At 60.8% G+C, this 25344-nt stretch overlaps 2 protein-coding genes across 3 annotated transcripts; one reads left to right on the top strand and one right to left on the bottom strand.

Moving 5' to 3' along the window:
• Window positions 1–157: 157 nt before the first annotated feature.
• On the bottom strand, window positions 158–10671 carry ORMDL3 (ORMDL sphingolipid biosynthesis regulator 3). 2 transcript variants are annotated; one of them, XM_082332078.1, is made up of 5 exons: window positions 10525–10595; window positions 6031–7287; window positions 5066–5272; window positions 3349–3500; window positions 158–3210 (listed from the first exon to the last, which is right to left on the bottom strand). In XM_082332078.1, the coding sequence occupies exons 2-5, from the start codon at window positions 6115–6117 to the stop codon at window positions 3075–3077; spliced, it is 582 nt and encodes a 193-aa protein (XP_082188204.1). In that variant the 5' UTR covers window positions 6118–7287; window positions 10525–10595; the 3' UTR covers window positions 158–3074. The 2 variants fall into 2 exon arrangements, with proteins under 2 accessions (XP_082188204.1, XP_082188205.1); XM_082332079.1 differs by lacking the exon at window positions 6031–7287 and having other exon boundaries at window positions 10525–10671.
• A 3426-nt stretch (window positions 10672–14097) lies between these two features.
• LRRC3C (leucine rich repeat containing 3C) lies at window positions 14098–18825 on the top strand. The gene is made up of 2 exons (XM_082331980.1): window positions 14098–14135; window positions 16101–18825. Exon 2 carries the CDS (start codon window positions 16179–16181, stop codon window positions 16959–16961), a length of 783 nt encoding a protein of 260 aa, XP_082188106.1. The 5' UTR covers window positions 14098–14135; window positions 16101–16178; the 3' UTR covers window positions 16962–18825.
• The last annotated feature ends 6519 nt before the right edge of the window (window positions 18826–25344 follow it).

Here is a 25344-nt window from a genome sequence, read left to right as displayed (position 1 = left end):
AAGTAGCAACTGCAACCGCGGTGTAATTACAATTAACTTCTGGTTTCCATTTTTTGCTTAATTCTGATAGCTACCCTTAAGATGGGATCTTAAGGAAGATACTATCAGATGTATAATTGTTCGAGTAATAAGCTTGCGTAGATACTCAACACACCACATTATTAACACGAAATCTTTCTTCAACTCTCTCGCTTCTTCCCATATCTCTCCAGTTTTCATTTAGGTTTCCCTTGATCAGATTAATTGTATGAGCCCAAGTTAACTTCAGTTATTCTGTGACAAAAATGCTATCCTTGTAAAGAATGTCACCTGCCATGTAACACACATCTGTGTAACGGCTCTTTTAATCATTTGCGTGAAAAGGTAAATCAGAAAAAGCTTACTGTTATAATTAAGGCTTTGCCTAGCAAGAAGTTTTAGACGTTAGGCTTTAAAACCTGCCTTTTTGAGAAGTTGCTGATCCCATTCTGTTTTACAGTTGTTCTCTAATTTAACAAAACAGAATCAGATGTCAGTTAACAGCACAAAGACCACGTTCAGCCCCTCAGCTGTTGTAATGCCAAGGCCTTCAAGGGAGCTGCATGAAGTGCTGTACTTCATCGAGAAGAGCTGACCCCTGCCTTCAATTTATACTTAGGCTAAAAATATCAAAACTGCTTTGACTTTGGGTAATGTGCCTATACTTAGAAATAATCAGTGTATGTCTGTCTACATAGGAGTAGTGGTTTTAAGCATCTAGGGACTGTTCCTGTTGCAAAAAACTCGATGTTTTTCCCCTTGTATTCTAGCAAAACAAAGAAATAGTTTTCCTTCCTCTGGAGCTTGACTGTTGGCATGTAAGTTGTGTCTGCGGGCAGACATTCAGCTCTGTTAAGCAGCACACAGTCTGCTCTAGGGATACAGCCTGAGCCACCCTGTTAAGGACAAGACTACAGCTCTGAGGGCACTGGTCTCTCCGTAAGCGCTCTGGGCTTGATGCTGTTGATTTCTTGGTCATTCCAAAGGTACTTTGCTGACTGATGAAATATCTCGCTTTTGAAAACTATATATATTTTTTTTTTCAAAAGTCATTGTCTAGTAGCTGAAAGAGTATATTTGCTTTAGGGTATATAGTACCTTAACTGAAGCAGCAGTCCTTATGTCATGGTGGTTAAAAGGTTTAACACCCCACCCGCAAGTAAATTGCAGATCTGTCAAACTCCCTCGCTGGAGAACAGCACTCGGGTATCAAGCCAGCCTCTTTTCTCTTTCTAGCTTCTCAAAAACTCCCTTTTCACTTAAAATATCTCCACTTTTCAAACATATCAGGTAATGATTCTCCATGCATTCCAGCAGCCCTCTGAGGTACACTAAGTGTTTTTTCCCTTCTCTGCAGCGGTCCGATAGGAAGTCTGAGATAGAGAAGTAAAGCAGCTTGCCCAAAATTACACATGGAGTAGTACTGGATCTTATATGCAAATCTGAAGTTCCCCTATCCATGTCCTACGCTCTGACCATCAAACAGAACTCAGCAATATCCACTATGACCTCTAAAGCTAGAATTGGCTAATGCAGGAACGAAAAGAGCATATTTAAAAGATTTATACCATTGTCAAAAGTGTGAGACAATATAAGCACTAAGACAACAAAAATACAGGCTTTCATGAGTTTACAGGGGAAGCATGTGGAAAAACACATTTCATCTGGCACACAACCCAAAAGAGAAAACGATTGCTTTGAACAGTAGAAAGCTGTCGCAAGGAAATCTAAACCTGCAAACCTACTTTATTTAGGTGGTAACTTTATGGGAAAAAGGCTCAATTTCCTTCCTATACTAAATAATCTATCTTCAGTGACCCATTGCATCCTTCTGTTGGCCCATTCAGTCTGCTGCTGGTGCTGCTCGTTAGTATTGCTCTCCTGCTCCCTCGCCCTTGCCAGTGATCAGCTGAGGGCTCAGGGGATGCTGCCGCAGCCGCTGTGCGTGGAGCTGGGCGACGGACTTCCAGGTAAGCCAGAAATCAAACACTCGCTTGCCTTGCGTCAGATACCGAGTTAAGTCCACTGGCAAACCCCAGTGACACGTACACAGGCTTCAGAGACCGAGGAGCTGGCCCGAGGAGAAAAATTCCAATTATAGTCCCTGACTGATTATACAAGCAGCCATCCGTCTCTCGTTTGGCCTACACCTATCAGTCTTCAGCTTCTCCTGTGCTCGTGCAGTCTCCGTGTACCAAGTAGCTCGGTGGCATTTGTTGCCGATCATTAAAATGACCTGCGCCCCAGCCCTTCATCCAAATGCTGTACTGCCTGAGCACTCAGAGTGCGCTTAAAAACGAGCGGTTTGGGGAGCAGAGTTACCCAGGCAGATCCTGGTATAAGCAGAAAATAACAAATATCACTTTAGCATCTATCGACCTTTTCCCTGAACCACACGAATGGTACCGTAGAAAACTGAAAGCTTTGTCAAATTGCAGGTCGTTCCTTCCTGTACGGTTTTTACTAAAAGAACTTCCTTTCTCGGTGGCGTAAAAGATTGCAAAATAAAAAAAAAATCTGTCATTCTCTTCCCCCTCCTGCTCCCCCACCCAAAAATGGAACTCAAACCCTGAAACAATCAAGTATTGGGAAAGTCTGGCTGTATCCCTTTGAATTTCCCCCACATATTGCTTAAAGCACCTAGCTTCAGAAAGGGAAACATATTTTAAAGTGCATTTACCACAGCAATAGTACCAGCACTAAAAGCTTTTCCCCTCATCCCTATTCTCGTCATTTGATGTCTGGGATAGATGAAAATCTCCCCAGAATTCCTCCTCTTTGTACCTTGAAGTCTCAGTGTATCTGCATCTATTTATGACACTGGAGGAAAAGAAATCCAGCATCACGCATCCTGCTCTGCACTAAACTCTACTCTGGAGCTTGTTTAGATTTATTGGGCATGAGGATCCAGCATGCGGTATATGTCTATTGGATACTGCATTTAAACAGCCGCTGTGAAATTATATCCCAGTGTATGTGGGGGTGAAGAAACAGGACTAGAGAGAAGCAGCTTCCCCCTCTCCCAGCTCCTCTTCAGTTCGCTCCAGCCACGCAGTTCAGTACTTGTTGATCCCAAAGATCCGGACTCCATGAAACTGAGGCAGTTTGGGGATCAGGACGCTCATAAGGGAGATGGTGTTGATTATGAAGTGTATCCGGTCATACTTTGTGTAAAAGCTGGTTAGAAAATACCTGGAAAGGAGAGGGAACAGAGAGAGGGGGAGACTGAATTGTAACGCTTGATGGTTTTGTTTCTCAGGACAGCACGTGCAGCAGAAGCCTTGATCGGTACGGGGGCGTGAGGCAGCGCGCCTGCCCCGAAGTACTCACAGGACGATGGGCGTGATGGTCAGGAACTTGCGCGATGCCGTGAACTGCACGCCGTAGTCCATCTGCTCCCAGTGCGTGAGCAGCCGAGCCTTCCCCTGGTCCGGAGTCTCAAAAGGAGTTCCTTTCACGGTATGTAGGAAGATGTACATACTCTGTAGCAAATACAAAGGCAGTGTGAAGCACGCACGGTGTTCTCTACGCCCCTCGCCATGCCACCAGAAACGTTCAGCTTCAGGAAGAACAGCGCGGTTGTGCGAGCTTGCACCAGCGCGCTGTTCCGCTAGAGGGACGCGCCGTCGCTGCTGGAAAACGCGCTCCAGCTGGCGGCGGCCAAGGAAGTGGCGAGAGTTAGGGAGGAGGGCCGCTAGCCGGGGCTAGCTCAGGCTCAGCTGTTAGGCGTGAGGCCTCTCGTTCAGCTGCTGGGCATAAGCCAAGAAGGTGGTGGCAAGATTACAGGGCTCAGATCTCTGGGATCAGGAGATTAGCACAGGCTTGCTCTACCGGGCAACAGCAACGCTAAACGCTTTCTAAAAAAGCGCTGGTAGAGCGGTAGGCAGTGAGTGTCTGTTACCCCTGATGGCGAGTGAACCTCCTGAAGTGGAATACGAGTCGCAGATAAACAGCAAGTGCCTGGCTACATCAGGTGTTTTTTAAGTATAGCCATGGCTGGCCTTTAAACTCCTTTCTGTTCCCAGGACCTAATCGTTTAAGCTGCCAGAGAAGGGGAAGGAGCCAGATGAAAAGCAGGCAGCTTGTGAACTGAGCCCCGAGCAGCTCTGGTTGGGGGTTTTGTGGCGGTTTTTTCCCTGTTAGACAGCAATAGCATGAGGGTCCCTAATAAGGGAGTCATTTTTGTCTCTGGAATATTCTCGGCCCGAGATATTATTTAAAATAAAGGACACAAATGGATTGCTGCATCTCTGAAGTATTTTGTCCCCCGTGCCTGAGGGTGAACGGCTGCCGAGAGGTCCGCTCCTTAGCCGTAGGACCCAAGCATGCCACGGCTTGCGCGGTGGGCTGGCGGAGGCACAGAAGCGAGCGGTTAAACGGAGCGCGGTTTGCTCCTGCGTGCTAGGGAAGCTGTTGCTGTGCGGCCGCAGCTTTGTCAGGGCACAGCACAGGACGGCGCTGGGCAAACGCAGCAGCTTCTGGCATCGCAGAGAGCCCAGGTGCCCTGCGTCTGTCTGCAAGCGCATCTCTGCTGTGCACCCTTGCACGGCGCTCTGACACCCGTTCACTTGGGTACCTGATCCCTTAGAAGGGAAGAATCTGTTCCTGGACTAATCTGCGACTTTAAGCAGAACAGAGTTTGGGTTTTAGCCTTGTTTTCTTAACTCTGATGAGACGGATTCAGATTGTATCAACCGAAGTGAAAACTGTCCTGCCAGCTTCTGTGGCCTGTCACAGCTAGGCCTCTGTTAAGGGGGAGTGACAGAGGGACTTACCCTGCAGGCAAATGAATTCAGTGTCCCCTCTGAGCAGCCTCGCCACGTTTGCTGTCTCATCAGTACCTAGGCTGGATTTAAATATATGACCTAGAGGCAAAGGTGCGGTCTGAGGGGTGAAGGTTGAGTAACTTACCCTGCATCTTTGGAAATACAGAGAAAGGAATTGTTTCAAGAAGAATCTTACTAGCTTGCTCTCAAAAGACCAGCTGGTGCTGAGAGATTACCTCTCCGTGCCCCGGGAAGTCAAGGCAGCCACGCTGTTCCCTTACCATGTTGTGAATGATGTTGGTAAGAGTCCAAACCACAGGGACGCTGAAGAAGGGGATGCTCAGGAGGACGACGTGCAGCAGGCCGATTCCAAGGACGTAGGACAGCCAGATGCCCCGGCTGTTCATGACCCGGGTGTTGGGGTTCACCTCGCTGTGTGCCGTTCCCACGTTCATGTTGGCTCCTGTGTCAGACGGGCACCCCTGAAACTAAAGTGGAGTCAGGTCAGCGCTCGGATCGCAGTAGCCCTCAGCCTAAGTCACCTGGGTGAGCACAGCAGGGCTCGAGCACCCTCCTGCTGTTAGGCAAACCTGAAATCTGTTGTTTGCTATAAAAATCACAAGTCAGTTCACTTCTCTGCACCTCATTATTTCCATTTGCGGCGCTGACGTTTCTGAGGGGAAGCTAAATCCGGGAGCGGTTGAGATTTGGGAATAACGTGTGGGAAGCCCGTCTGTGACAGAAGCTACTTGTGATCTGCCGAAATGTTTTCCTGGAACCAAGAAGTTCAAGGTTCAGTCCCGCGCTTGCCTGACAAGACTCAAACGAATCCTTTTAAGTGCTTTTTAAATCATCATTGCAGTGTTAATCATGGAAGCACGCGGCACGTGAAGCTTCTTAGGCGTTTATGGGTTCGGCATACCTTAAACTCAAAAAGAGAACACAAGTATTTGCAGAGTGAAGGCACGGCAGCTCTGTGTCACCAGATCTCCTAATTAGTTCAACTAAATTAACAGGCTTCTGTATGGCTCTAGAGGCTTGCTGGTCTCCTGGTCTGCCTTACATGTTTTGCCTTCCAATTTAAGACTTACGAGCAGGGGAAAAAAAAAAAAGTATCAAAAAAATTCCCGCAGAGGGAAGGAGGGAGATTCTTCTTGAGGAACACAAAGTTAGCGATAACAAGGAAAAGTGCATTAGGAGGATATTTCAGTAGCGAGAGCTGCAGAGGAGATGGCTCTTCCCCTACCTGGAAGGAACAGCTGCCACGTAGGAGGAAAGTACAGGGAGATATTTTTCTAAACAATACCAGGAACGTGAGGAAGCGAAGCAGCATCGTCCTCTCCGAGCCAGGCTTTGGAGTGGTGCCCTACGGACAGCGCAGGTACCGCAGCGGCTTTTGGGAGTGCCGCACCGGCAGCAGGTATCGATCGGCTTTCTGGGAAGACGAGAGCTCCGGTTTACCCATTTCCAGGGATTACAGGAAACGGCACAAATTAGAACCGCTGTAAAGCTGAATATCTTTACACCGAGATCAGGGACGTTCTTGCATAAAATCATCTTTGTCCGTGTCCCACGGAAATGTAGTTTCGTTAGATAGCGCGGCCTGTCCCTCCTGGTACGGAGGACCCCAAGGCGAGGGCTGCTTCCTGATGTCTAGCCTTGTGTTTTTGTTGCTTTGGTTCCCACAGCTGGAAGACGGCGTAGCTGTTCTCTCCAGCTCTCACAGCCTTCGGTCTCGGGAGGCGAATCCCAGCCAGATCCGACGTGACGCTCTGTATCTCGCTGCCAGCTGTCCGAGTTCCCTCGCGGAGCTGCTGGGCCTGGCTTGTTTCAGAAGCTGGCGTTCTCCCCTGTTCCTGCCCAGGGCGAGGACGCAAAGCGAACGCTTGACTCCGTGGCTCCTGGGACGCTCGCTGTAACTTCCAAGCCTCTTTCAGCTGCGCCGGCGGCTGCCGCTCGGTGTTGCAGGCAGCTCCGGCGAGGCAGGGCTGCTGAACAGATGCTCGCCTACCTCTGCTACCCAGGCGTCAGTCAGGGGGCTTGTATCTGGAGAAGGCTTTTGTTACCAGAAAAGAGGCTCGCAGGTCTGCGGAGCGCTTGTTTTCTTGTCGCCCCCCTCCTGGGTCAGAGGATATCGGCCGCTGGATATTCCAGAGAAAAGCCTGGAAGCAGGGCTTGGAGCCAGAGTTGAGCGCTTCAGTCCTAGCAGGGGGAGCAGCTCCATCCTTAATCTGGTGCAATTCCTGAGGGCTTTCAGAAGGAAGGCTAGGGGTTACGGTGAAGCGTAACATGAGTCAAAAAAGTCATATTGTTGCAACAATAAAAAAAAGAAGCCAACACGCCTGTGGAATGCATAAACAGGAGTGCTGTTTGCCAGACACGGGAAATAGTTCTCCTAGATACTGGTAAGGCCTCAGCTAGAATACTGTCCAGTTCTGGGAGGAGCTGGAGGGAGTCCAGGGGAGAGCAGTGAGAATGAGCAGAGGTGTAGGAAAACCATGACCTGCAAGGACAGATTGAAGGAAACGGGTTTGTTTAGTCTAGAGAGCGCTGGAGAGGGGCGCGAGGAATTGTCCTGCAGCGCTTAACAGAGAGCTGCGCCGAGAAGGGAGACAAACTGCGCGGCGGAGTTAAGTGCACGCCTGGGACTCGGGGCGCCTCGGTAACGCAGACGGACTGATGCTGGAACGGACTGCCGCGGAAAGCGAGCGGCGGTCTCGCCGGAGGCTGTAACGCCAAGTTTATACGCAGTTCAAAAGTGAAGATGCCTCTTTGCAAGGGGGGGCTGAGCAGGCGGCCCCCTCAGGACCCCCTTTTCTTGCAATGGTGCTGTCACCCAAGGGGTCGGGAAGCGGGCAGCCCTTCCCGCGCGCCCTAGGGCTGCCCCCCGCCACCGGAGCACAACCAAGAGTGTAATTTTCAAAAAGTCATGAGCAACTTCTACGTGGTCCCCTCTGCAAACGAGGGCCGTTGCGAACCTGCAGCTGGGTGGCAACGGGCCAAACTCGGAAGCCGTAGGTGAAGCAATTCTCCTCCCTGTGCCTCAGCCTCCTCGCTCGGAAAAACGAGGATCGGACGGGTGAAGTGCCAGAACGTGCAAGAGGTTAATTCGTTCTCGCAAGAGACGGAGATGTCAAGCGTTGGGTCCTACGCCGAGGACGGTTCTGCGCGCTTCTCCACTTCTGCCCTTCCCACCTTAAAAACGTTTCATCTGCGAATCTTTTTCCTTCCTGAACCCTTGCCCAAGCTCTGTGCTCGCTTGGGATTGCGCACGCGGCTCTGCGCAGCGTTGAAAGCCTGGCTGAGGGAGCGCGAGTTCTCAGAGCTCCGATCCCTACCCCCATCCCAGATCCCATGTTTGTTTTCTGATTTTACACCCGGGATTTGTTCACCTGCAGGAAAAACAAGGCAAAACCCAACAGCGGGAGGAACTCCGGCTCCCCCCCGCAGCAGCTGGCCGCGAAGCTCCGCTTTCCCAGTTGTGCAGTGGTTTTTCAGGACAGAAAAGTTTTCATGTTTCACCAAACGGAGTGTGAAGGTCGGGACTGCGCTGACGTTGGACGGTGTCCATCCAAGGAGGGGAAAAGTAACTGTGGTCAGAGGCAAACGGCAGGCTGCGACGAAGCCGAGCCCTTCCTCTGCCCGATCCTTCGTGTCCTGCTCCCGACTTCCCGCCCGCCAGCTCCCTGGCCGCGGCTCTTGGGGAAAGACGCTCGTTCCGGCTCGGCATCTCCCCGCTTCTGAGGAACGGGGAAACCAAACGCCCTCAGCAGCTTCCCCGCTGGCTTTGCCATCCATCTGCCGCTGGAGGACCCGCAACCTTCGACTGCAGCCGCCCGCCAGCACCCCGAGGCGCAGCTCAGCCCCCGGGGGAGCGTGACCGCGGCCGTCCCCGTCCCCTTGTGCTTCAGTGGCGCTCGGCAGCGACCTCGCTCTTCCCGCAGCCCTTCCCCGGGACGCCGCGGCATCGCGCCCCACGCCCGGCACCCCGTTCCGTTGCGGGGGCTTCAGCCGGGCCGGCGGAGGGAAGGAGGGCTGCGGGTCCTCATCTCGGTCGATCTTCCTGAGCGTTCCCAGAATGCAAGCAATTACGGTCCCAGGGAGCCGCCAGGAGCCGAGATCCCTGTCGCTGGTAGCGACGGCAATCGCCGTCTCCCCAGCAAATAAATATTTTAAACCCTTCTTTGCAAGATGGCATCAGCGTTTGAACCAGAGCAGCGAGTACAGCAAAGACGCTGGCAAACGTGGCGGTGCTTAGAGGCAGCCGAGAGGTGAGGGAGCAGATCGTTAGGCTGGCCCTCTCGTTAGGCTGGCCCTCTTTTTAGGCTAAACTTCTCCTTAGGTTAGCCTATTGTTAGGCTGGCCCTCTTGTTAGGCTGGCCTTCTCGTTAGGTTAGCCTATTGTTAGGCTGGCCCTCTTTTTAGGCTAGACTTCTCCTTAGGTTAGCCTATTGTTAGGCTGGCCCTCTTTTTAGGCTAGACTTCCTTCTCGTTAGGTTAGCCTATTGTTAGGCTGGCCCTCTCGTTAGGCTGGCCCTCTTTTTAGGCTAGACTTTTCCTTAGGTTAGCCCTCTCGTTAGGCTAGACTTCTCCTTAGGTTAGCCTATTGTTAGGCTGGCCCTCTTGTTAGGCTTGACTTCTCCTTAGGTTAGCCCTCTCCTTAAGTTAGCCTATTGTTAGGCTGGCCCTCTCGTTAGGCTTGACTTCTCCTTAGGTTAGCCCTCTCCTTAAGTTAGCCTATTGTTAGGCTGGCCCTCTTTTTAGGCTTGACTTCTCCTTAGGTTAGCCCTCTCCTTAAGTTAGCCTATTGTTAGGCTGGCCCTCTTTTTAGGCTTGACTTCTCCTTAGGTTAGCCTATTGTTAGGCTGGCCCTCTTTTTAGGCTATAGACTTTTCCTTAGGTTGGCCCTCTTTTTAGGCTAGACTTCTCCTTAGGTTAGCCCTCTCCTTAGGTTAGCCTATTGTTAGGCTGGCCCTCTCGTTAGGCTGCCCCTCTTTTTAGGCTAGACTACTTCTTAGGCTGGCCCTCTCGTTAGGTTGGGGATGGGTCAGACCAGGATGGCGCTGCCCGGTGTCCCGGCCCGGAGCCGCGGGTGGCCTTCACCCCGCCGGAGCTGCCCGGTTCCCCCGCGGGCGGGCGGCCCGCAGCCGGCGGAGCGGAGTGGGGAGCGGGGCCGCCCCGGGTGGGAGCGGGGCCGCCGGGGGGTGGGAGCGGGGCCGCCCGGGGGTGGGAGCGGGGCCGCCGGGGGGTGGGAGCGGGGCCGCCGGGGGGTGGGAGCGGGGCCGCCGGGGTGGGAGCGGGGCCGCCCGGGGGTGGGAGCGGGGCCGCCGGGGCTCTGCCTCCCCCTCGGCCTCTTCCGCCGAACTCCGAAGGTTTCGAGGCGCGGGGCCGCGGGGCCTTGGCTCCCCCGGGCGCCGCGGGGCCCGGACCCCGCTCCCCTCCGCTCCCCCCGGGCGCTGCGGGGTCCGTGACCGCGGGGACCCCCCCGCCTCCATCCCAGCAGCCGCTTTTTTTTCTTTTTTTCCGTTCTTTTTGTTTTTTTCCCTTTTTCGGGAGGGGCCCACTCGAGGCCCCTTCCCCGCTCCCGCTGCCCCCGCCCCCGGGCCCGGAGCGGGGCTCGGCCGCCGCCCGCAGCCGGGGAGGGGGCGAGGCCTCCGGCTTGGGCCCGCCGGGCTCCGGGCCGGCCCCGTACCCCCGGCAGAGCCCGGAGAAGAGCCGCACGCCCCCGGCCCGCACTCACCGCTGCTCGGCCCGGCTCGGTTCGGCGGGGCCGGGGCTCTCTCCGTCGCGTACCCCGCCGCCCCGGCTGCGCTCCCGGCGGGCACCTCGGCGCGGCCCGCCCCGCCACCGCGGCACGCCGGGAGCTGTAGTCCCGCCAGCCCCGGGCACCGGCCTCCCTCCCCGGGAGAGGCCGCCGGTCCCGGGGCCGTGCTTACCGGGCAGGAGCCGCCTTAGGAGCGGGGTGCCACCCTGGGGAGGGTCCCCTGCTGCCCTGCGCTGGTGGCCGGTGGCTCCGCTGGCCACGGGGGTCCCACCGCAGCCCTCCCTGAGCCGGGGGGAACGGCCCCGGGAGGGCGCTGGGGGCTGCGGACCCCCCGCTCTGCGCCCTGGGGGGGCTCGGACCCAGCTGGGTGCTCCCTTCCCAATGGGAAAACCTCGGCAGCAGGCGTTGTGCGAGCGAGCTGGGCAGGCCGGCAGCGGGACAGCCGGCCAAGGTCAGGGGCCGGGAGCGCAGGATTCCTGCGCTGGAGCGCGGGGGGAGACCATCTGGCCCTGCTTTGTTTGCACGGCGATCAAAGCTAACAGCGTGGTGCTGCCACGGCCCCTCGGTGCGCGCAGCCATCTGTGCCGGGCTTTGTGTGCCAGCCGCCGCCGGCCCTCCCGCCCGGCAGCGGCTCAGGCCGCAGCGCCGTCGCCCAACGGCGAAGCCGCTTTGTGCTCCGAACCCCCTGCCCGGAGCAGCGCTGCTTTGCACGGAAGAAACCGGGGATTCCCCCGGCGCTCCCTGCGGGCGGGGGCCCCTGCGCCGGCGTCCCCCGGGGCTCCCAGGCCGGGTTCTGCACCCTGACCCTGTGCGCGTCCATCTGCCCCGGCACCCGCTGCGCAACCGGCTCCAGGCCTGAGCCGGCTCTCGGCGGGCGGCTGTGTGCCGGCTGGGCGCGGCCAGGGCACGGAGACCCCGCCGGCTGCCAGGCCCGGGGCTGCCCGGGGGCCACGTGCGGGCACCGTGCTGCTGGCAGGGCCGTGGCTGCTTCCCGGAGCCAGAGCTCCCCGGCCGCTGCTCCCGGAGGGCCTTGAGCAGCGCGGCGGGCGCCCGCACGCTGAAAGCAGCTGTGGGGCCACCGACGGGCTCTGCGGCCACCGGCCAGGCGGACCCAGGCCCTGCCCGGCCTCTCCGGCGTGCCCTTGCCAGCGGGGCGAGGTGCGGGGATGCCGGCGTGCGGAGGCGGGGGATCCCGCGGGAGCCGGCCCTGCTTTGCAGGAGAGCCACGCACGCACGGCAGGCTCTATTTTTATCGCCGCTCCTGCCTGACTGAGCAGCTCCCTCTGCGCGGTGACATCTAATTTAGCAGCTTCCCTGCACCCCGCTGACTCCGCACGTGAGGGGGAAGCACAATGCGACAGCTATTTTTAACCGCCCATAAATATTAATCCCTCTCGGTGATGCAGCAGGCAGCCTCTCGCTGCCGGTGCGAGCGCGGGGCGGGGGGGACACCCGCTCCCTGGGCTCCCTGGACCGGGTTCGCCCGCCCAGGGAACCCCGGCACCGGGGGCGGGGGGTTCCCCGGGGGGGATCCGGCCCCATCGGCAGCCCGGGCCGGCAGCTGCCCGGAGCAGCGTTTCCCCCCTGCTCAGCGGGGCTGTGCCCACGTGGATCCCCAGGCCTCGCTCGCTCCCCCATGCTGGGGGGCCCTGCTCCCCTCCCGCTCTCCCGGCCTGCCGGTCCCGCTGCCCGGTCGATACCGGCTATATTTAGTGCCGTGATGGCGGCAAGGAGCCAGTGCCGGCTATTTTTAGCCATCCCTGCCGTGGCTGCAGCGGGGAAGGGTCCGCGCGGGGTCGTGCTGCACTGCAGGCGCTGGGTTTTCGGGCTGGCGGGGGCCGTGTCCCGGCACGTGGGACCCCCGCGGGGTCTCTGCCCGCTGCCGCGGTGCCTGCGACCCTCCGCCTCCCTGGGTCCCACCGTGGGCTGGGACTCGCCGAAAGCTCGGGCACCCCCAGGCCCCTGCCCGCCGCCTCGGCCCCTCGATGCCCGCAGGCCCCGTCCCGCGGCGGGCGGCTGCGTCACCCGGAGCCGGCCCCGCGCTGCCGCAGCCCCAGCACCGCTCCCGCTCCATGTGCGGCTCCCGGCGGCACTGGGACCGGCGACGGGCAGCGCGGGGCTTCGCTGCTCCCCGGCCAAACGGGGAGATGCCAGCAACGGTGCCCAAGAGCCCGTGGCCGCCCGGCTGCTGCCTGCCCGACTCCCGGCCGCGTCCCAGGCCGGCGCTGCCTGGGTGACCCCCTGCCCCCGCCCGGCGTCGGGCCTGGCTCGGGTCCCAGCCCCAGTGACGGACGGGCCGCCGGGACCCTCCTGAGCCCCTCTGGACCACCGGCCCCGGCGCAGGAGGCGATGGGTGGCTTCCCCGGCGCGTGCCGACCCTCCGCCCCGGCAAGCCCTTGCCACGGAGGTGCTGAGCCTGGAGCAGGCCGGGCTCCCGCTGCGCCACCAGCTTCGCCCAGGCCCCGTCCTCTCTGCCTGGCCCCAGCTGGAGGGCGGGGGTCCCGGGGAGCGCGGGGTCCCGGGGGAGCGGCTGGCTCCGGCCCTGCCTGCCCGCGCCTCTCCCGTCAGGTTTTGTTCTCCTAATTGAGCCGAGATCCAGGCCAGGCGCCTCGTAAACGGTTTATCCTCCCCGAGCAGCGGGAGAATGTCGATGTCGAACCGGGGACGGGGCGCGGGCGGCCGTCGCCATCCTCGCTGCGGCACGGCGGGGGCACGGCCCTCGCCCCGGGGTCCCGGGGTCCCGGGGTCCCTGCGGGAGCAGCCCGGGCCCTGCCCCGAGCAGCGGGCACCGGGGCGGGGGGGCCCGGCCGGGGCAGCGGGAGCCCTCGCCCCGCTCGGTGGCTCCGGACGCACCGGGGCCCGGCCCGGTAACGGCGGCCGCTCTCCATGGTCCTGAGCCGGCCCCTCCGGTGTCCCGGGGCGGCGGGGCCACCCGCGGCACAGAGCCCCTTGCCCAGCGCAGCGAGCCCCGGCCCGGGCAGCTCGGGGCTGGGCTGGGGGCCCGCTCGGGCCCCCCCGGCGGCGCAGACCGGCTCCTGCCCGCCCTGCTGCCCGCCGCGGCTCCGGTTTCCCCGGGTAAGCGATGCCGGTGCCGGGCGGGGAGGCTGCGGGCGGGAGGGGGGCACCTCGGCCCCGCGGGGCTGGGGAGGGGGCGGGGGTCCCGGGGCAGAGCCGGGGGGGGCGCAGCGCCCGGGGGGGCTCGGGGGGGGCGCGGCGGGGCGGGGGGCGTGGAGCTCCCCGGGAGGCGCTGGCGGCGGCTGCCCCGGCCCCGGGGGTCCCGGTAACTCCTCGCCGGGTCTCCCCGGTTCCCCCCCCCCCCCCCCCATTCCCCGGGGCTCCGCTCCCGGGGCAGAGCCTCTCCCGCGGGGCGGGGGGGCCGGACGGGAGCCGGCTGCGGGGCCGGGGGGGCTCGGCGCTGAACGGCCCCCCCCCCGGCGGGGCGGGCCGGGGGCGGGGAGCCCCGGGGAGGCCCGGGCGGAGGATCCCGCCCACCGGCCCCGCCACCGCCGCCGCCGCCGGCTCCGGGCCCGCCGCGCTGCGCGGGGCGCGGCCGCTCCGGCCCCGGGGCGCGGGGCTGCGAACCGCAGGTGAGTCCGCACCGGGACCCCCCCGGCCCGGGCAGGGCGGGGGGGGGGGGGGGCGTCCCCGGCAGCGCCGAGCCGAGCCGAGCCGAGCCGAGCCGAGCTTCCCCCGGGGAAGCACCGGGGCTTCCCTCGCCCGGAACGCCCCCGGTGCCGAGCGGGGCCGGGGGGATCCCCGGGCATCCCCGGCTGCGCTGGGCGGACGGCGGGTCCTGGTGCCCGCACAGCCCCGCCGCGGGCAGCCCCGCCGGCCCCCGGGCACCACAACCGCCCTCCCCGGGGCTGGCGGCGACCCCCGGGGTCGGGCTGGGGGCCCCCCGTGTCCCGCTGCGGGCTGGGGACCCCGGCGCTGGGGCAGGGGGCTGGCTGTGCCCCTCCTCGCTGCGGTGCGTGGTCCCGAGCGCCGTGGCCGGGGACCACCCGAGCCCATGGCGGGGCCCAGGAGAGCCGCATCCCACCCGCGGGGGTCCCCCGGACAAAGCAGCCCCTGTCCCGGGGCACCGGCTCCCGGCCCGGGCCGGTGGCTTCCCCGCGGTGCCCGGCTCCGCGCTCGCCCCCGGCAGCGGGAGGGGGCTCCCCGGGCTGCTGCTGGCAGAGCTGGGGCCCCGTCCCCCCCCCCCCGCTCCGTGCCGGCCTGGGGCCCGGTCCCTGGTGCCCTTCGGCCGCTCTCGGTCCTGGTCCCCGCTCGGGGACCTGGAGGAGCCGGGGGGGGGCCGGCGGCGCAGGGGTCGGCTCCGCACTGGTGTGACCTTGGGGTGTTTCGGCACGGTTGGGCTGCGTTAGGGTGCCCGGCGGTCAGGGTGCTCGCCCAGGCTGCGCTGCCAGGGCCACCCTTGGGTGGGCACCTCTGCCCCTCGCTGGGGAGCCCCGGTCGGCCCCCAGGAGCGGGTTTGCCGCGGGCAGGGAGCTCCGGGGAGCGGGGGGTGGTGGGCGCAGCGGGCAGGCTGGCCCGGGAGCTGCCCCGGCGGCACGGCACGGGGCTTTGGCGGCACGGAGCTTTACCTGACGGGGTGCCACGGGGTGCCCTTTTACGCCGGTGTCTTTAATCGTGGGCTGGCGGGAGAGCACCCGCGTCCTGCCTCGATGGCTCCGCCGCCGCGGCCCTGGGGGACGGTCTGGGGCCCCTGGACGTGGCGGGACCCGCGGCTGGGAAAACCGGGCAGCGCGCTCGCAGGGCTCGGACACGGCCCTTATCTGCTGCCACCACCCTGGGAACTCGCTACGCGCTCAGCTCCAGTGAATTTCCTTTTTCTGTTTTTGTTTCTTTCCTGCTGACGTTTTTCCCCTCCGGAATAAAGGGCTGGATGGGGACCATGGTTACGGGGTGGTGTGGGCAGCCGGGCCCCGTGGCCGGAGGGGCAGCGGGCAGGGGCCAGCGGCACCCAGCCACCCGCCTGCGCCCGTCCCCTCGAAAGGGAAAACCCCAGCGTGTGCCTGCGTGAGCCCCGGGCGCTGCGGGGAGCGGAGCCGGGGAGCGGCAACCTGCTCTGCCTCTGCCCACACGTGTTTTCCATCGGGTTTCCCGGGGGCTGCCTGCGGCGAGCGGCTGCTTGCCTGGAGCCAGGGCTCGCCCGCCGGCGCGTCCCGCCGGCCGCCGCTGCAGGATGTATCGGCCTTCTGCGAGCGAGCGATCAAATCGCCCGTGACCTTGGCAGGGCGGGAGCTCACCCCCGCCTCTGGCTCAGCCCGAGCCGTCTCCGCTTGTTACAGCCCAGCTGCCGGCACGCGGGAGACGTGCCTTCGCTCGGCCCCTTGGGCCTGATCCTGCCGCGCAGGAGCCCTCAGCGAGGCCGCCGATGGTAGAGGATGAGGGGATGCGTGAGCCGTGCCGGCTGGCCCCGTCCCTGTCCCCATCCCCGTCCCGTGGCCAGGCTGCGCTGGGGCAGGCGCGATGCTCGCAGCCGGCACGGCGGCGGTTCTGCCTCTTGGCACCCCTGGTCTGATGCTGTCCCCTTGCTGTCTCCACCTCAGATGCACCGACTCCAGCCGAAACCACCGCGGGCGAGAGCCGCCGGGCCGGCGGCCGCATGATAAAGCCGGCGCGGCACCATGCCTGCGGCAGGGAGGGTCCTCCTCCGCTCGGTGACCATGTGGCTGCTCCTGCAGAGCCTCCTCCTCCTGGCCTCCTGCCTCGGCTCGGCCGCTGCGTTCCCCAAGGGCTGCTACCCCTCGGAAGAGGAGGGGCTGAAGACCTTCCGCTGCAGCAACGCTCAGCTGACCGAGGTCCCCAGGGACATTCCCAACGACACCAACAAGCTCTACCTGGACTCCAACCGAATCCCCTTCCTGCCCCGCGATGCCTTCCGGGACCTGCCGCTCCTGCTGGAGCTGGATCTGTCCCACAACGCCATCGTCAGCGTGGAGAGCGGGGCTTTCCGGGGCCTGGCAGAGCACCTGCACTCTCTGGACTTGTCTTCCAACAGGCTGGTGTCCGTCAGCAAAGACGCCTTTAGCAACCTGAAGGCCAAGGTCAACCTCTCCAACAACCCCTGGCTGTGTGACTGTCAGCTGCAGGAGCTGATCCGCACGGTGGACCTGGCGGCCGGCTCCTCGGGCGGCATCGTGTGCGACTCCTCCACGCAGGAGGAGCACGTCGGCAAAGCTTTCCTGCAGGTCATCGCCGACACGGACTTCTGCAACGTCTATAAAAAGACCACGGACATCGCCATGCTGGTCACCATGTTCGGCTGGTTCGCCATGGTGATCTCCTACCTGGTCTACTACGTGCGGCAGAACCAGGAGGATGCCCGGCGGCACCTGGAGTATCTCAAGTCCCTGCCCAGCAAGCAGCGGAGGTCGGAGGAGTCGTCCACCATCAGCACCGTGGTGTGAGGCACTGGCATCCCGCAGGAGGCGGGGCCCGCGGAGCCGGGGCTTGCCATGGCTGCAGGAGCTGCCACGAGCCACCGTCATCGCACAGAAAGTCACGGATTCATTCTGTTCTCCTCGGGGAAGCGGCGTCTGGCAGCGGGAGCCACGGCCAGCGATTATCGGCACCGAGCACAGAGCAGCCACGGCATCCGCCTGCTGCCTCTGCGTTACGAAGGACCGGAGAGACCCCGAGCATCCCCCCGGCACGCGGCCGTTGCTCCGACCGACCTGGACATTCAGACTTCATTTCAAAGTTTTCTATTTCCTTTGCAGAGATCCCTTGGGGCATTAACGAAATCAGTTTTAATCCCTCCCCGGCTTACCCTCGGCTGCCGAGGGCTGTTCCCGGCAGCGCGGGGCAGCCTGGGCCTGGCTCCCTGCCTGGACGGGCAGCGGGCAGGGCTGGGCCGTGGGGAGGAGCGGTACGGCCGCGAGGCCAGTGCCCTGCCAGGTCACTGGCCCCGGGAGGGTCACGGGCTGTGACCCCCAGCCCGGCGGGACCGAAGGACAGGGTGGGAGGTGGGGATGCGTCGGTTGGGAAAGGCAAGCGGCAGGTCCGGGGTGCCCCGCTCCAGCTCCCGTCTCAGCCCCCGCTGCTCCCCGCTCCCTTCCCGGCACCCCCAGGCCAGGCGGAGCGAGGGGCTTGGGGGCCCCACTGGGAGAGGGGGTGGTTGGGGGGCAACCCCAGCACCTTCCCCCTTGGAGCGCGCCCTTCCTGGAAGAAGCAAATGGGAAATAAGAAGGAAATGGGAAATGAGCTCCCCCGGGGCTGAGCCCTCCCGGGCCGCCAAGGGATGCGGGTGCTGATGGAGGGGAACCGAGGGGGCCCGGCGGCGGGTCCAGCCCTGCTGGGATGCCGGGGGGAGCGGGTTTCCCCTCGGTGCTCCCCGGGGACCACGCGGGTGGGTGTAGCACCCTCAGCAGCCTGCTCCCATCTGGTGCCGGAGGAGAGCTCCCACCTCTCGCTCAAGGACTCACAAGCTGCCGACCGGTCACTGTGACGGCAAGCGGGGAAGGAGGGAGCCGCCGCGGCTCCTCTGCCCTCTCCCCACGCCCGCGCCGCTGGCAGGAGCCTGAATCGCCCCTAAAATGCCCCAACGTCCCTTCTTGACGCTTCCAGTATTGGGCTGCAGGTTCCTGGTGTCGGTAGGTAGAGGCGAGGCCGGGGCGCCGGGGATGGCGTGGGTGGGGGTCGGTGCCCGCGTTTGGGCGCACGGGGTCCAAGCGGCGACTCAGAGCAAAGCCAGAGCAGACCCAGACTCTTCCAACCGAGCGTCTGGTCCCTGAGAGAGCTGGTTTTGCTGGTTTTGCCCTCTTTTTTAAACCAACTGAAGCTAAATTGCCTTAATTCACCAAGAGCACCAACCAAAGCTGCTTGAACACCCTCTGTGCTGGGCCAGAGCCGGCTCTGGCTGGCCCGGTGCAGCGGGGGCGTATTGCCGGGACCAACTTCGGACCCTGGTGCGGGCAGCGCGTTTCGGCGCAGGCAGGGCTCCGTCCCCTGGCTGCTGCCCATCCTCCCGTGCCCCGGTGCCGGTGGGAGCCGTGGGACGGAGCTGGCCGGGAGCGGCGCCCGCGCCCTTCCACAAGTGCCTACTTTCCCAGCGCAGACCAGGGGCTCTGCAACGCACAAGCGCCTCAGTCCCAGCTCCGACCCCGGCGTCCCCCGGGCCCGCAGCCCCACGGCAGCTCCCCCCCGCCCCATACAACCGGCTGCGGGGAAAAGGGGCTGGGGGGGACCGGACCGAGCCACCGCGAGCAGCTGCACCGTGCCCGCGGCGTGCGGGGACACCTGGGACCGTCTGACCCAATGTCTTTTGTTTAAGGGACCTTTTACGTTCTTACTTTATACGACAATAAAGTTGGCTTTTACTTGGGAGCCCGTGCGCGGCGTCTGCTGGTGTGTGCGTCCGCGGGGAGCACGGGGTGCTGCTCCCACGGCAGCTGCGGCTTTGGGCGGTGGCGGGTGGCATCCCCTCGTGCCGGGGCCACTCCGGTCCTCGGTGACAAAATGGCTGCAAGGGAAGGACGAAGGGCATCCGCAACACTCGATGTCTTCCCAGAGCCACGTCCCGCTCTGCTGGGTGCTCCCGGGCTGGCGCTTTCGGAAACACGATACTTGGTCCCTCCGGTAACCCTGCCGTCGCCTTCAATAAATGAACACCCTGCGGCCTGGCTCCTGTGAGCGCGGCACTGGCACGGTGCCGGTCCCCGAGCCTGTGGAGCAGTTTGCCAGGGCCCAGCTCCGCTCCCTGCCCTCCCGTCCCCACTGGACCGGACCCGGGCATTGCGTGGCACACGGGGCAGGGACCACGACGGCCGGGAGGGACAAGCCCTTCCCGATGCCCCTGGTCCCCGTGAGCAGCCTCTTCGGTCACGGCATCTGCAGCGGCCCCGTGCTGGTTCGCCGGCACCTTTCCCTGCGCGGTGCACGCCGAAGCGTGGTGCTGCGGAGGGTGAAACCCGGGACCTAACGTGGAGCGACAGCTCCCGCTCGCGGGACATTAACCTCGTTTGTCACTCGGCTGTCTCCAGACGCAGCGCGGCATGGCGCGGCCGCGACAGCCCGCAGACCCCGGGCTCCTGAGCAGATGGCTGCCGTCCCCCGCCCCAGTTGGCTCCCCGGGGACCCTCCTGCTGCCGCCCTGGGAGCAGCTGGGGAGGGCTGGGGGGTGCAGCAGGATGGGCGGCCCTGCTGCCACCCCGTCCCCGGGGCTGTGGCTCCCCGGGGTCCTACCGGTGTCCCCCCATGGAGCTGGATAACCCCGAGCCCCCAGGGACTCCGGGGAGGTGGCTCTGAGCCGCTCCGAGCCTTGAGTCGGCCGGGGAGGGGACAACCGCAGCGGCGATGGCAGCCCCGTGGCCGGGGAATCACACGAGGTCCGCTGAGACCGACCCCGACGCAGGTGGCTGCTCCCCGGGACCCCGGCGAGGGCTTGTGGCAGGGCCAGCACTGCCGGCCGTCCTGGCAGGTCTCGTCCCCAGCTCTGTCCCCTCCTGCGTCATAAAAACTGCAGTAAGCTTGGGGAAGGTAACGTGGCCTGGGATGGGCTGAATTGCAGCGGATTTATGCCGTTAGCGATGCTGGGTGTTTAATCAGGTGTTGCAGGGATGGGGAAGAGCAGAAAACCGGGATTATGTGACTATTTCCAGGAGGCGGCTGCGGCCGAGCCGGGGTGCCGGAGCGGTCCTGGGGGGATCCGGCCAAGCACAGGAGGACTGGGGCCGGCGGCCTGCCGGGCGCCTTGGGCGGCTCACGTCCCAAGGGGGGATCGTTCGCATCTCGCTGTTCACTCTCCAGCGGCAAGCTGCTGCGGGCAAACTCCTGCCGGGGAGCTGGGAGCCGGTGCTCGGCGGCGGTGGGTACGGAGGGCTCAGCGTTAAAGTCAACACTTCAAGCGAGGAAATATAATAATCCATTTTAATACTGCATTTCTGGGTAATTCGTTTCCTGATGTACTGTAGATTTATCTGCTGGGATCAGCAACGGGAGAATTAGCAGCGTGACCTCCTTCTGTACCGTTCCAGCACGCCGGTAAATCTCTGTTATTAACTTTCAAGGCGCTCTGCCCACCCATGCCGGGCGGGTAATTAACCGGCCTGCCCGGGGAGGGCCGTTCCTCCTCTCCAGGATGGAGGAAAATGTGTCACCGGGGCGAGATTTAAGAACTGGGTCCTCGCTGGTGGTGATGCCTCTTCTGCCCGCCGGGCCCTGAAACCCCGCCGGGAGCCTGGGGACGAAGCGATGCTCCCGGGGACGCCAGGCTCCGCGTCGCAGCCGGCTCCGCTGGCGGGCGGCCTGGCTGCGGGTCCGTCCTTGCAGCAGCGCCGACGGAGGCTCTGCTCCGGGCCGGGGGCGAGCATTTGCTTTCGCAGGGGCGTGTGTTTTAGAAGAAAGGTAGAGCAATGTTTTTCTCAGCCCGTGAATGAAGTGTGTTCAGCAGTCGCAGCCCCAGACTGCATCCTGAACTTTTAACTGATTAGATTTAGAAGAGGGAAGGAAGGATGTCTAATTGTTTAATTTCCACAATTATAAAAATATTTAGAAATAATTAGAACTGATGGCAGCAATTACACTGTGATTAAAGCTGGTCTACACTTCATCAACGGCCCTTCAGTTATGTAGCCTTATTTATTTATTTTCACCACAAAAAATCCATTTACAGTGGCATCGCTGCCAATAATGAATCATACTTATTCACTGCCTGCAAAGGACTCATTAATCCGATGATGTTGCTCGTTATAGGAACGGTGCTGAGCAGAAAATGTGGTCACTGGACTTCGGCAAGAGGAAATTTAATTTCAGCGGATGGGAAACCGAAGCAGAGCTAAAAATCACAACATCTCTTCCCGTGTGTATGGTTAAGAGCTCAGTGTCTGAGCCGGATGCACGTTCCCCTCCTGACTCGCCGTTAATTCTCCCTCCCGGCCCTCGTGCGAGCCGGGATCGCTGGGCAGAGGGATCGTTGCTCTGGTTGCCATTTTTTTAAGACGAGGTTGTGCCTGGTAATAAAAGATGGGGACCTGCAAAGCTTCCCCTCCCGGAGGGAAACGTCGCCTTTCCAGGCACTCCTCCTGCCTCGGCGGGAGACGCGGGGCCATCGGCGTCCGTGGGCTGGGGCGGGTGCTCGCGTCCGTCCCGTCCTCGCGTGGGAGCACCGCCGGGCCGGGCGCTGCGGCTGCGGCACCCACCGCCTGCCCGCAGCCTTGCTCCACGCCAGGATTTAGGTGCCAGAAAGCAGCACAAGCTCTGCTTTTTTTTTCCTCCGGTTCCAGTTCAGCAGAGCACTTGAAAATATGCGTAATTTTATATAAACGATTGGTCCCATCGAGGAATTCGCCGCGGCTGCTGTACCTAAATAGACTCTGCCTTTCACAAAAGGCTCCCTTGGCTCCCAGCCGTTGGCTTTGACTCAGCAAAACAGCCGATCCCCTTCGAGCGCGACGTCCCAGCCCTCCTCCCGCCTCCACGAGGGCGCAGCCGCACGTGGGATTTCATCTCTCCTAACGCACGGCCTCGTCGAGGCCCAGAGCCGCATCCCGGGATGTCCCCGTGCCACCCAGCCCAGCGCACCTGCAGTGGCCGCTGGGCGTTCCTGGGGACAGAAATGCCACCCGCGATCCCTGGCCAGGCTTTTGTTTTCAAGCCGCTTTCCACCAAAGCGGCTCTCGGACCGGGTCCTTGGGGGAATTCCCGGGGGATGGATTAGCCAGGGCTGCACCCAGGGTTGGCTCAGCTCTGCTGTCCCAGGTGTGCTGAGTTCCCGGGACGTGCGGATCCCAGGGCACCTGGCCCCGCTCCTCCCCTGCCCTCCGCCCCGCAGCCCCTCTCCTCATAACCTGCTGAGCGGGCCGACGGTCTCCAGCACGTCGAAGTGAGCTGCAGGGTGTCACGCCGGCGTCTTGGGCAGCCCTGCGACCTCTTCAACTCCTGTTGCCTTCAGTTTACAGCAACAGCTCGCTCGTGGGTTAACAGCGATGCTCCAACCTTCCCACTGGAGCGACGGCGTCACCGGCGGACGCGGTCCCGTAACCGGCTAGCTGGCGCGGCAGCTCTGCGGTGAGTGCTTTAACATGTGTTTGTTAAGTGTTTCTCAAGTGGTTTGTTGCAGGCTGGGAAAAAGCAGCTCTGATGTTAAAACAATGGGCTGCCGCTTCCAGTCGGAAGATTATTTTTGTCATTCGTGGATGTTTAAAAGTGCTCGTGTGCTGTTGGGAGGCAGCCTGCGGGAAGGGCTGAGTTACCGCAGGCCTGTGCGGAGAAGGAGACGGGAAGTTTTAAGCTCTGAATTTATTACTTGGGAGAATCCATCGCTGCTCTCGAGGTGCTGTCATCGTCCTTTGCAGAAAGCAAGGTTAGGGCTGCGTGGTCAGGGCAGGTTAAAGCAGTGCTTCAAAGGGCTGAGCCTCGCAGGAGGAGCCAGGGGTTCCCCCCTGCGCCGAGAGCATCGGCCACAGCCCGTGTTTCCAAGAGGGAAGCGTGTAAAAATGGAGCAGATCAAAAAAAGAGGATTTGGAGCGGGGAGGAAGGCAATTCCTTGTGAGCTATTGCAGCTGGAGGAGGTAGAGAGTGATCGTAAAAAGTAAAGGTGAGGCAAAGTGAGAGCTGATTACAGCGATTTGTAAAAGCTGAAGGGTGACAGCCATTCAGCAGCTCGGGAGAAGGGAAGGGAGTGAGCTGCGAGGGATGGTGCCTCATAAATAAAAGATTCAGCTGCGTTTGGGCTGTCACAGGCAGCGAAGGGGGGGAGCGCCGGCTGGCTGGAGAGAATTTACACAGAAAAGGTCAGAGTGAAGCCATTTCACATCAGTTTTTCATGAAAGTCTCCACAGAATTAATGAGACAAACGCCTCTGCAATGCAATACTGAAATATTTGACCTATTTTTCTACTTTTAAGGTCCACTGAAAAACTTGAGGTACTACAAGAGCTTCTTGTACCTCTAGTTTTCAGAAGGAGGAGGAAGTAAGTGTTCATTTGACTCGCTTGCCATTGCACTTAGTACCTACTCACTGCTTTTTTCCCCCATCATTTATGCATGTGGCATTCCTCTGTTGTGAAATAGGCCAAGAGACGCAGGCAGCAATCGCCGCGCCTGTCTGCTTAATCTGTATAAGCCCGCGCCGTGCACACAGTGTCCAGTTGGCAGCTAAGATAATCAGCCTACAGGCAGTTTAAATGCTCGTTACAGTACATTTTATTCGTCGGTATTTAATAAGTAATGATTCCGAAAAGCTCGGAGCGTGGTCTGTGCCTGTACCATCTCCTGCTGTGTTCCTGTCAAAATGGATAAGTTAAACTGGGTTGAATCTGGTCGATTTTTGGATGAATACCCACCAAGGAATTTCTAGATGCCATAAGAAGTTGCGGTTATTGAGTAGGAGGTGCTCTTTTGCTTGACTTAGTCTTACATAGTGCAAAAAAGAAAGGAATGGCTCTGTGCCGGGGAGCCGGGCATGGCTTTCCATGGCTGTGCGTGCGCGCAGGCAGCGGGGCGCGGAGTCACCTTCGCTCGGATTGCGGGGGTTACGCCACCGTCGCACAAGCGGCTTCAAAAGGGACGGTGTTGGCTGCTCAGCTGTGCTTCCCGAGGGGAAGGAGGGTAAGAGTTCTCTGGTGTCCCTCGACAAGGTGACTATCTCTGGAAGGCGGCAGCTCCTGGCAGGGAACGACTTACAAAGCTTAAACCAGAGTTGTTTTTTTTTAAAAGCCCGTGTTCTGGTAGCCCCACCGTGGCCTCGGAAGCCTGCGGCAGGCTGGCCGCTCCGGCGGGCTCGCACAGCCCGTGCTCTGCACCTCACGGGGGCTGGTGAGAAGTCAGAGTTACTCGTGAAGCTCTTGATAGTAGTAAAATAAAACCTTTACTGATAGTGCTTTATGAGCAAAATGATCAATGGCTGCAGATCCAGCAGCTATCCTTCAAAAGCAGAGCGGAGTAAGTCTGTTCTGGGAAGACAACTTTCCCATTATCTCAGGGCTTTGGCAATTTGTATCGTGACTTGTTACTCATCCGGTGAACTTGACAGGAATTTACAGCTGGTGTAAGAGGATCATCTGCTCGTAGAGCACCTGGGGCCAGCAGAGCTCTGCCATGAGGATTTTGTGCAGCTGAAGGAAAAGATGCAGCAGCAAGCAGGCGGAGGAGGCTCAGCAGCCTCGCCGCTTCCCTCCCCGGGGCATACCCGCTTCTTTCTGGGGAGCAGCGGACATGAAAGTTGGATCCTTAATTCTCCTGACTGCTGGGCTGTAGAATTTGTTATTAACCCTCTCCCTCGTCTCAGAGACCCGATTTCCCTTTGCGCTCTGCTGCCGCCTGCTCACCAGCAGAGCTCCCACTGGCGGCAGCCACGCCGAGCCCTGAGCCGGTCGGTGTCCGTTAACTACAGCATCGTACAGGTTGGCACAGGGCAGGCTGGAGCCCTTCAGACACAGGAAGAAATGAGGAAAAATAAAGGGAAGGGCATTTGATGCTTTTAAATCACGCGGATTAAATACTTCTATTAATATCTGCTAGAAATTGCTCATAGAGATTCTGGTATATGTCATCATGGCACGTAATTTCACTACAACTATCTGCCATCTTTCCTTAAATTGTTTAGAGCTCCTTTATGTCCTCTGAGCAAACTGCAGCACAAAGCTGTGGCGTCTGGTGTCACCACCAAGAAACAGGCTCTTTGCACTAACAGCCGCGTGGCTAAATTCCTTTTTTTTCATGGAGTTACTTTACCTTGTGTGAACACTTCATCTTATGCATCATTTTTACAGTTGAAGTGGTCCCCGAGTACAGAAAATGTAGGGGTGCGTGACTGACGATGGTTTGCGATTGTTCAAAAATGAAGGCAGG

Source organism: Platalea leucorodia, assembly GCF_965183815.1.
Source record: "Platalea leucorodia genome assembly, chromosome: 22".
Classification (NCBI taxonomy): Eukaryota; Metazoa; Chordata; class Aves; order Pelecaniformes; family Threskiornithidae; genus Platalea; species Platalea leucorodia.
Note: the sequence above shows the minus strand (reverse complement) of the source record. Positions and strands in the feature narration are given on the sequence as shown.